The 11196-nt window shown below is 65.0% G+C and overlaps 1 protein-coding gene across 1 annotated transcript; it reads left to right on the top strand.

The window, feature by feature from the left end:
- Positions 1-8277, top strand: CDCA4 (cell division cycle associated 4). The gene is made up of 2 exons (XM_070412181.1): positions 1-33; positions 5951-8277. The coding sequence occupies exon 2, from the start codon at positions 5963-5965 to the stop codon at positions 6677-6679; it is 717 nt and encodes a 238-aa protein (XP_070268282.1). The 5' UTR covers positions 1-33; positions 5951-5962; the 3' UTR covers positions 6680-8277.
- Positions 8278-11196: the final 2919 nt, after the last annotated feature.

Genomic DNA, 11196 nt, shown 5'->3' with positions numbered 1-11196 from the left:
TCGGTGCAGGCGGCGCGGACGGCGGGCGGCCAGGTGAGCAGCGGGTCTCGGCTCCCGGTTCCTCCGCCTGGGGGGTGGCGGGGCCCGCGGCGCGGGGAGGCTCGGGTCTGGGGCGGCGGGTTGGCGGCACATGGTCGCCTGGGGTCCTGGGGGAGCGGGGGCGGCCCGGGGTCCTGGGGGGCGTGGGCGGCCCGGGGTCCTGGGGGGCGTGGGCGGCCCGGGGTCCTGGGGGGGGCGGGAGCAGCCCGGGGTCCTGGGACGGGGCGGCCCGGGATCCTGGGGGGGCGGGAGCTGCCCGGGGTCCTGGGGGGGCGGGGGCGGCCCGGGGTCCTGGGGGGCGTGGGCGGCCCGGGGTCCTGGGGGGGGCGGGAGCAGCCCGGGGTCCTGGGAGGGCGGGGGCGGCCCGGGGTCCTGGGGGGGCGGGGGCGGCCCGGGGTCCTGGGGGGCGGGGGCGGCCCGGGATCCTGGGGGGGGCGGGAGCAGCCCGGGGTCCTGGGAGGCCGGGGGCGGCCCGGGGTCCTGGGACGGGGCGGCCCGGGATCCTGGGGGGGCGGGAGCTGCCCGGGGTCCTGGGGGCGCGGGGGTCGGGCGCCCGGAGGAGGGGCGCGACCTTGTGGGGCTCTGCCCCCCCCGCCCCTCCTGCCCGGGAGCCGTCAGCCACCTGGGTTCCCCCCGGTGCTGCCCGGCCTCCACGTTCGCTCTCCTGCCCCATTTTTACCCAAAAGTCGCAGCTCGTGGCTGTCGCCGGCCCTTTTAGATGGAGACCCACAGGGAGGGTTTGCTGCGCGGAAAGTGGTGCCTCGTAGGGAGGCCCCCGCCGGTCTCCTTCCCGGGGCCTCGGCCCAGGTCCCCGTCACCCAGGAGGCCTCCGGGAAGCCCGCGGGGACTCGGGGCGACGCACATCCCACTGACGAAAAGTTACATCCGACCAGGTGCCCTGTGGCTGCCCCTCCTTTCCCGCCCCCCACTCAGTCACCCTCCCACCTACCCACCCATCCACCCACCCAGTCACCCTCCCACCTACCCACCCATCCACCCACCCAGTCACCCACCCAGTCACCCTCCCATCCACCCACCCACCCTCCCAGTCACCCTCCCATCCACCCTCCCAGTCACCCCCTCCCCCCCCCAGTCACCCATCCATCCTTCCATTATCCATCCGGCCGCCCTTCCACACACCCACCTAGTGACCACAGCGGGAGTCGAGGTTCCCTCCTCACCTGCAGTCCTTGCAGAAGGAGCGGTGGCGGTGTTAGCGATGGGGCACTTGACTTTCCTCCCAGGGAAGCTCCGTTCTGCTGGAATATGATGCCGGGCAGAGTGGCAGCTCCCCGGGAGCCCCGTGGGTGCCCCCTTTGTCTCGGCTTCGGTTGCCTCGTACACGGATGCTCAGGACGTTTTGCGACGGCTTCCGCGCTCCACACTGCGGTGGGCCCAGCTCTCTGGTCTGGGAGGGCCGGAGCGAGCGTGCGGCCTGGGGGTCTGACGCTGGCGCTCTGCCCGCTTCCCAGCAGCCTCTGCAGCGTCCCAGGCCGGTGGGGACTGACGGGTGGGGTGGGCTGCCCTGTCCCAGACCCGCTGGCAGGAGCGCTGTCTGCTGTGGCTCCTGGTGCCGCCTGCAGTCAGCCTGGGACGCGGCCCAGCTGTGACTCGGAAAAGTACTGGCAACTCGAGTCCACAGCTCCCAGGCCAGCTGAGCTCCACATCTTCAAAAGCTCATTGTCCCCGAAATAGGATTTCCAGGATGAGTCCCCAGGTGAGAGTCTGGGGGCGCCTTTCCCTGCGGGGCCGTGTGCTGTGCTCAGAACGCTGGTCCATCCGGTTCACTGTCCTCGCCAAACGAGCCTAGAAAAACACGAAGGTCACTGTTCATCGACTTCCTGCCTGCACCGCTCCGTGTCCGGGTGTTGCCACGGTTTATAATGACAGTTGAAATGCAGGATAAAAAGTCAAGATGACCGATGCAGGTTTAGCCTGGAAAGAGGGCGGGGACGTTCCCTCAGCTGGCGACTGGAGCCTGTTTCATTCCGGTAACCAGGGCCTGGATGCCCTGGTGGCAGTAGCCGTGAGAATGTCAGCCCACAGCGGGTCGGCCTCGCCTTGCGCACGCCCGTCTCACCTTGCCGGCGGCCGGCGCCCTGCTCCTCTCCGATGGAGGGCTCCGCAGTAGATCTGACGGTGACGGGGTCGAGTTGCCTTAAAAGCCTGAGGCTGTGGGGTGCCCGGCAGTGGCTGAAGGTCACAGTGATGGGTCAGGTCAGAGTTGGTCCTGCCCCGCCCTCCTGCTCAGGGTCGGAGCTGCGTTCCCATCAGCCTCGCTGTTAGATTGGTGTGGGGCTGGGTGCCCGCTGCAGGGGGGGTCGCTCCCCGTGTGAACCCAGCCTTCCGTCCTCTCTTTCTGGCCAGCGCCTGGGCTGGAGGAGGCCTGAGGGCCGTGCACGCTGACAGGGGAGTGCCCGTGGGATTTGGGCATTTAACTAGACGCGCACCAGCTGGCCGATCTGAGATAATGGAGGTGGTTCAGACCTAACGAGCTGTTCATCCTGAACAGGGAGCCAGGCTCTGCGGTCCAGCCGGCCTGGCGCGTGGGCCTGTGTCCCCCGTGAGGAGGGTGACTGCTGGGCCAGGCCCACTGAAGGGACTGTCCCACCTCCGCCCCGAACCCCTCAGGGTCCCCTCAGGACACACTCTGCAGACTTTGTCCCAGCACAAGTGCATGAGGAGTGTGACCCTCCCAGGCCCCCTCTGGGCCCAGCCTGACCCCTTTACCTGCACGTCCTTGCTCATCCGTCCTGGTTGTCATCAGGTATCATGTAGGGCAGCGACCTGCACGGACGCCAGCACTCGCCCGCGTTCTGACAGGCGCCCGCCGGTGGGCGTGTGTCCTCAGCGGCCGGTCAGCTTGCCTGCTCTGGGGCCAGGTAAACAGTCCGGGGCCACATCTTGTTCTTGCTTTTCGTCCCCATGTTTTGAGATTCACCACGTTGCCTGTGGTGGTGACCTCGACTACCCATGACCTCTGGTGGGAAACAGGCTGATGGGAAGGAGCAGTGGGGAGCACGGCCGGGGGACCCTAAGGGGAGGGCGGCAGGGAGACCTGGTGGGTGGGTGTGCACAAGCCTGGAACGGCCCCTCCCCATCCTGGTGGAGGCTCTGAGGAGTCCAGTGCTGGGCTGTGGTGCAGCCCCAGTGAGAGCCCGCGGCCCTGGGGGCGGGGAGGGGAGGGGAGAGCCTCACATGAGGGTCAGTACGACTGTGATCAGCAAGAACGCAGATGAGCTCAGTTCCATAAACAAGAGAGAAAGCGCAAGGGAGAACCCGGAAATAGGGGGTCCTGTCCGGGCCAGGGGCTTGTCCAGTACTTTCTGATCCTCTTCCCATTAGTCACAGGGAGGACCCAGCCCCTGCTTGGCGGGCACGCAGGCCAGGGAGGAGGCGCTTCCTGGTGGAGAAGGGGGCAGGGCGCCCGTGTGACTGCTGGGGGACATGGGCGTCCTGGTGGGCCCTCGGCCGGAATGGGGACGAGGTAGGGAAACCACTGGTTGCTGATGGAGCCTCCTGCTGTGGCCGGAGGTTGTGGGCCTCCAGGCTGTCCTCCGGAGAGACCCGCCTTCCTGCAGTCTCAGGTGCCTCCTGCGCTCTGCCGCTCCAGGCCCCGTGGCACCCCCACTCCTGCGTGGGGGCGGGGACGAGTGCCAGTCCAGTCGTCAGGCAGAGGCCGGACTACTGAGAGCCAGAGGTGCAGAGCCTCGCGACAGGACCCCGGAAACCTCGCCTTGGTCCTCTCCCTGGTGTCTGGTGGTTCGACATAATCTTATGGTCTCAGCTACAGGGTGGGCAAAAGTAGGTTCACAGGTGTCCGTGCGGAAAATAATGCAGTAATTTGATCAATAATAACACCAGAATACACTTCTGCGCACGGACAGCTGGGAGCCGCCCACCCTGCACTTGGCGGTTTAGCAGTGACTTTCCCAGGTGGTGCGGGCGTGAACGCTGGACTAGCTGCTAAGACCTCACGTGACTCTGCTACCAGAGTGACTGGAATGGTCTTCCTGGTATGTGTTTTGGTGGTAAACTCGTGATGTGCGCACCGCCTGTGCACTGGTGTGAGGGCAGGACGGACGGACGGTGGTGTCGGGCTGTGCTGTGCGTTCGACCTGCTTGCTGTTCTGGGGGACTTCGTCTTGTAGGGAATAAGCTATGGTCACTCAGGCCCACAGAGAGGAAGGGAGAGGGAGAGAAGTACCGATGTGAGAGCAAAACCAACATGGATGGCTGTCTCCTGCACCCCTGGGGGGACCGAGCCTGCGATCCGGGCGTGTGCTCTGACCCGGAATGGAACTGCCCCGGGCGTGTGCTCTGACCCGGAATGGAACTGCCCCGTGCGTGTGCTCTGACCCGGAATGGAACTGCCCCGTGCGTGTGCTCTGACCCGGAATGGAACTGCCCCGTGCGTGTGCTCTGACCCGGAATGGAACTGCCCCGTGCGTGTGCTCTGACCCGGAATGGAACTGGCCCGTGCGTGTGCTCTGACCCGGAACGGAACTGGCCCGTGCGTGTGCCCTGACCCGGAATGGAACTGCCCCGTGCGTGTGCCCTGACCCGGAACGGAACTGCCCCGTGCGTGTGCCCTGACCCGGAATGGAACTGCCCCGTGCGTGTGCTCTGACCCGGAACGGAACTGGCCACCTTTTGGTGCACAGATGACGCCCACACTGGCCAGGGCTGTGGTCACTCGGATTTTAAAGTCCCCTGGGTGGTCACAGGTCTGATCTGATGGCATGTGTGTGCGTGTGCACGCGTGTGGTTCTGTGCACTTAGCAGGTGCATAGCTTGTGGGCCCACCATGCGGACCTGTTCCGGCCATGTCCACCCGTCTCCATCTGTTAGAATGTCACCGCCGTGGGGTCAGCGCACCCGTGTTCTTTGAGATTGGCTTTCTCTCGGGGCAGTTCCCTGGGGTCCCTGGCCGCTCCCATTGCTGGGGGAAGGGGGTGTGTGGTGTGGGCCGCACCGGTGCGAGCCTGTTCCGTGTTCAGCTCTGAGTGCAGCTGCTGTGAACATGCCTGTACGTGTTTGTTCGTGAACATTGGTGTTCGTGCCCGGGGGTGAATGCCCACGGTCGCTTAAGCTTTACACGTTAAGCACATGGGAGTGAGGTCTCGGGTGTTGAAATTCCGAGGACAGGGCCCTCCGTCTGCAGGGCTGGCATGGGGGGGGGGGGGGTGTTGGTATTTTTAAAAAGGTTAAATCCAATAATTTGCAAATTTGGAAGATTCTAACCCTCATGAACAACTCGAATGAGTTATTTGAAGGAAAGACGTTGAGCTACTTGACAAAGTTGGGAAGAGAAAACCTAAGGCAGCATGGGTGCCTCTTCTAGAAAGGGGGGCCCTGGTGGGAGGCGCCCACCCACGGTGCTCGGCTTTGTGACCCCCACATGTCAGCTGAGAGCGCTGGTGGCCGGCGGTGCCACCCTGAGCACCCAGGCCCTGCAGCCAGCCTTCTGGGAGCCCAGGGGGACCTGCCCGCAGCGTGTCCCTGCTGACAGCCCAGATGGCCCTGGAGAGGAGCCTGGCGGAGGCCCGCTCACCCGAAGGTGACGGTCCTCCAGGTCTCCGGCCCGCACGCGGGACTCTGGGGGCGCGCAGCAGCGCCTCCTGCCTGCGGGGTTCGCTGCACCTCTTCCCGGGGCTGTTTGCGGGTTGGAGTGAGGCGCAGCCCAGGGGTTGTGCCTGCACCTGCAGCCCAGCTCCTTAGCGTGAGCCTCCGCTTCTGGTCCGTTGCCTGTGCGGGTAGAGACGGCTGTGGTTCGCGCGCGCGCAGAGCTCCGAGTGGCTGTGCGTGACTTACACGCGCTTCGGTGCTCGGTTCTCCGCTCCGCCCAGGCCGGCTGACCGCGAGGGGCCCTGGACGGTGCTCAGGCGTCCTCGTCCTCTTGTCCCTGCAGGACACGGACACGATGTTCGACGCGAAGTTCGCCCGCGGGCTGAAGAGAAAGTGCGCCGATGGCGAGGACAGCCCCCCGGCCCCGCCCGCCGGCAGCCTGCAGCGCCAGTCGCTCCTGGACATGTCGCTGGTGAAGCTGCAGCTGTGCCACATGCTGGCGGAGCCCAACCTCTGCCGCTCGGTGCTCATCGCCAACACGGTCCGGCAGCTGCAGGAGGAGATGATCCAGGACAGCACGTGGCAGGTGCCGGCGCCCGCGAGCGCAGGGCGGGGGCCGCTGGAGCGCCTTGTCTCCACCGAGATCCTGTGTCGGACCCCGTGGGAGCAGCAGGGGGGGCACTCTGCTGCCGACTCGGGGGTCAGCCCGGCGCCAGACCTCCTCTCCGAACCGCCGGGGGCCCCGAGTGCGCAGGCGCCGCGGAGCGCTCCCGGCTGCACGTGGGAGGCGGCCAGCCCTCGGGAGAGCAGGGGCGGCTTCCAGAGGTCGCTGGACCAGATCTTCGAGACGCTGGACAGCAAGGCCCCCCGCGCGGCGGAAGGGCTGTTTGCGGACGTGGACGGGCCCTACTACGACCTGGACGCCGTGCTGACCGGCATGGTGAGCGCCAAGTCAGTCCCTGGCGACGGGTTCGAGACCTTGGCCTCCACGGGTGCCCCGCCCCCTGGCGTCAGCTACAAGCGGGACCTGGCCGAGCTGGACCACGTGGTGGAGATCCTGGTGGAGACCTGAGCCTGTGCCCTCACTGCCCGCCGCTAGTAGCCCGGCAGCGCCGGCCGCAGGGACCGGAGCAGCCCCGGCTGCCCCCTTCTGTCGGCGCTGGGCCTCACCAGCCCGACAGCCCCGAGGGTGTGGCCACCAGCGTCTGCCTTTCCTCGGTGAATTTTTAAAAATTGAGTTTTATATGTTTTGGGCAACATTTTGGCTTAAGATATATTTTGTAAACTTTTTATTATCTCTAGACTTTCTCAGCTATTTTCTTAAAAGTATATTTTTTCTATAAACATCCTCTGCTGCTAATTAGAAGCGTCTGTAGCCTGAGCACCTGCAGTTGGTGTGTTTACTTTCTAAGGTTCCTTCTTCAGAGTCGCCCCCTCCGAGTCAGGGTCTCTGTAGACTCAGGAGGAACCGCCATGTGCTGCCACGGCCCTGCGGGCGCCTCCTCTGCTGAGGGAGCCCGCCCACCGTCAGCTCGTGGGAAGGAAGTGAGAGTCTGTGGGTTTGATGGATGGCTGTCCTGCATAATAAAAGGCTGATGGGCAAGTCCACCGAATGGCAGAAGACTGATTGCTATGATGCACACTGACCACCAGGGGGCAGACGCTCAATGCAGGAGCTGCCCACTAGTGGTCAGTGCTCAGCCAGAGGCCGGACTTGTGAGGGAGCCTCTCCCGCCTCTGAGGCAGCGCTAAGGACCCCTCGGGGGATGTCCCCACTGCCGGCTTAGGCTGAGGCTCCCTCCCTGCCGGCAGGCGGACATCCCCGGAGGGGTCCTGGACTGCGAGGGTGCAGGCCCGGCTGAGGGCCCCCCCCGCCCCCAGTGCATGAATGTCACGCACCAGGCCTCTAGTTTATATATAAATGTTCTTGGGGGCAAAGGTCAGATTGCCGTCTGGCCCTCGTGGATCTTCAGACACCTAAGGGGTCTCTGGTGCCCCCCGAGGACCCAGCACCGGCCACGGCACAAAGGCCTGTGCACACCTTGCTGTTGGCGGGCTGGGGCCTGCCTGTGCCTGCTGTGGTAACTGATGGGACCCGTGCCAAGGTCAGGTTATGTCCAGGGTTAAAGAAACATGGACCCGGGTCTTGATGGCCCCTTGGTCTTGAGGGAGTTGGCGGTGGGGTTGGCCGGGGTGCCTGCCCGGGGCCCTGATGGACACCGCCTGCACCACCTCGTCTTTCCCTCCAGCTCACAAGGGCGCTGCCCTCCCCACACGGTTCCTCTCCCTGCCCTTCACCAAAAAGGTTGGTTTAATTCTGGGCACGTGATGATTTCATGTCACTGCTGTCACCTCGCTTGATCAAAGATTACTCAGCGCAGTGTCCACGGCCTCCTGAGGCCTGTCTGCTGGCTCAGCTCCGGTGCCTCGTGGGTGGGGAGGAATTTCACTGGATGTCCAGGGGGCAGTAGGACCACCTGGGCCAAGGACGAGGGCGCCCCTGGAGCCGGCCCCAGAGGAGCCCGTCACGCTGGGCAGAGGGGCCTGGCAGGGCCGGCAGGTGTGGCCCTGAGCAGCCCGTGGCTCCCTTCAGGCTTTGATCCTCCCTCACGGTGGACAGTGGTTCCAGGTGTGTGTGTCCTAGAAGCAATAAACCAGCCTTTTGTGTCCACGGCATTTCTGTCTTTTCAGTATGTTCCGTTTAGAAGTAGCTGCCTTCAGAGTATAAACATCAGAGTGGGCAGGGAGGCGGCAGGCCCGTGGCTTCGGGCTCAGGCCCTGGGGTCCCAGTTTGTGGGTTCAGGTTTGGACAGTGGGGAGGTGGGAATGGGTAAAGTGCGGCATCCAACCTGAATCTGGGGGGGGCAGCCGCAGCGGGGCCGGGAGCCCCCAGGCGTGGGCAGCGTGGTGGAAGGCAGCTCCAAACGCCGCCACCTCTGGCTGAAAGTGACGGTGGACACAGTTCCCAGGCCCCCGCCACAGCCTGTGGGGCGCCCCGTGGTCCCTGCCACGCCCCCACCTGGGTCCGCCGCCTGGGAAAGGCGCCTCAGACCCCAGGGGTGGGCGGGGCTGCTGGCTGCCCGTACAGAGCAGTGAGTCAGGCAGTTTTATTTAATACAATTTTATCAACTTCAGTGCTGACTGCTGCTCTGTGAGAGGGGTTTCCTCAGCTGGTAGCAGGGAAAGCTCGCCCTTTGGGTGCGGGGGATGCTGTGGGGACACGGGTGCCCGGGCAGCGGCACAGGCCGTCGGGTCTGGGTTCCTCAGAGCCCCCAGGGGCCGGCCGCACTTCCTCGGGCAGAGCCCTGGTGCCCCTTGGTGAGCCTCCATCTAACCTGATCCGAGGGCACAGGACGGGTCTCCCCAGCGGACTCGGGGCAACTGGCCTGGGACTTGGAGAACCCCACACAACAGCTCTGGGCTCCACCACCCACCCACCAGTGAGGCCGCACAGCATGCCCCTCGCATCCGTCCCTGGAAGCCATGTCCCTCTCAGTCCCGCAGACGGGACACCTTGGGAGGGAGGCACCCACAGGAGGGGGCTCCCACAGGAGGGGGCTCCCACAGGAGGGGCACCCACAGGAGGGGGCTCCCACAGGAGGGGCACCCACAGGAGGAGGCTCCCACAGGAGGGTGAGCACCCACAGGAGAGCGAGCGCCCACAGGAGGGGGCTCCCACAGGAGGAGGCTCCCACAGGAGGGGGCTCCCACAGGAGGAGGCTCCCACAGGAGGAGGCTCCCACAGGAGGGGGCTCCCACAGGAGGGGCACCCACAGGAGGGGGCTCCCACAGGAGGGGGCACCCACAGGAGGAGGCTCCCACAGGAGGGGGCACCCACAGGAGGAGGCTCCCACAGGAGGGGGCTCCCACAGGAGGGGGCTCCCACAGGAGGGGGCACCCACAGGAGGGAGCACCCACAGGAGGGGGCTCCCACAGGAGGGAGACACCCACAGGAGGGGGCTCCCACAGGAGGAGGCTCCCACAGGAGGAGGCTCCCACAGGAGGGGGCTCCCACAGGAGGGCGAGCACCCACAGGAGGGGGCTCCCACAGGAGGGGGCTCCCACAGGAGGGCAAGCACCCACAGGAGGGGGCTCCCACAGGAGGGCGAGCGCTCAGTGCTGGGGTTGTTTCCCAGTCACTCTGGCTTCCGCACCCAAAGTAACTCGGACCTTCTGTCTCAGCCCGATGGGGCATTGGGAGGAGGAGGAATGTGGCTTCAAGAGGAGGGGCCGGCCCTGGCGGTGTGGCTCAGTGGGTAGAGCATCAGCCTGCGGACTGCAGGGTCCCGGGTTGCAGGCTTGATCCCCAGTAGGGGGCGTGCAGGAGGCGGCCGGTCCATGATTCTCATCATTGATGTTTCTATCTTGCGCCCCCTCTCCGAAATCAATAAAAAATATATTTATAAAAACACACACAATAACATTAGTCCCAACTGCAGGCCCTTCCTACCATTTGTGCCCAGATCCAAGGCCTGGCTTTTCCTCTCTGCTCCTCCCTAAGCAGTGGCCTGGGCCGGAGACGTCCCCCATTGCCTGGGGACCGGCCATTCCAGAAAAGCAAACCTGAAAATACTCTCACAGCTGAGCAGGGGCTGGAACAGGGAAGAAACACCCACCACACAGGAGGGACACGCAGGCAATGTCACCGCCCTCCCAGGACACAACTGGTCCCAACGAGGTTTGTGAAATGACTGCACGCCTCTGCTATCACATGGTCTTCGAGGAAAACCACGCTGTGTGGGAAGGGCTTGGGGACTCGTGAAGGACAGGCTCCCAGAAATGCTGGCACCCCTTCCACGAGTTAACGCTGTGGCACCCACCCACACAACGAATAGGCACTTTCCCGCTACAGGCCTGAGGCCCGGGGGATGCGTCAGCGGGAGGTGGGGGCGGGTGTAGAGGTGCGTGTGTGCGGTATCTGCGTCGCCTGCTGATTCTCGCAAACGTTGGCTGCATCAGTCAGCTGGAGTCCAGCCGGCTCAGCTCAGGTTGAGCACCGACCTGTGGACCAGGAGGTCGGTTCCACTCCTGGTCAGGGCACGTGCCCGGGTTTCAGGCTCCGTCCCAGGTGCGCGGCAATGATTCTCGTCTCTCTCCCCTCCCTTCCCTCTGAAATCAATAAAAATATATTCAAACAAAAACGGTGTGCGAGCCGAGCTGCCTGGGCGTGCGGACCTGGTCGGAGGCCCAGCCCTAGAACCAGCCAGGCCGTTTCTCTCCGGCCTCTCACTTCTGTGTTTGGGAAGAGATGGGGGAAAGAGGGCCGTGGGTGAAAGAGGAAGGCAGGAGGGTCAGAGGCAGCCACAGGACGCAAACCCAAACACGGTGGTCAGGTCGGGAGACGGGGTGGGGGCTCCGGCGGCCCCTCACGACACAGACTGGAGTGGGGCTTCTCGGGGGCTTTTGCCATAAGCTCACTGGCGCTTCCCCACGTGCCCTGACCGGGTAGGTGGAGTGGGGCTGGAGGGCGGACATGGCCAGAGCCGGGAGGAGTGGGCAGGGAGGCGGCCTCCCTTCTTCCCTGGCTCCACAGGACGGGCAGGTGGCCACCAGGCAGGGGGCAGCAGCCAGAAAGCAGCAGACCCCTCC

The sequence above is a fragment of the Myotis yumanensis genome, unplaced genomic scaffold (assembly GCF_028538775.1).
Source record: "Myotis yumanensis isolate MYYU_CA2020_CCGP unplaced genomic scaffold, mMyoYum1.0.hap1 SCAF_1, whole genome shotgun sequence".
Classification (NCBI taxonomy): domain Eukaryota; kingdom Metazoa; phylum Chordata; class Mammalia; order Chiroptera; family Vespertilionidae; genus Myotis; species Myotis yumanensis.
The sequence above is the reverse complement of the archived record's forward strand: the minus strand, read 5'-3'. Positions and strand labels throughout refer to the sequence as shown.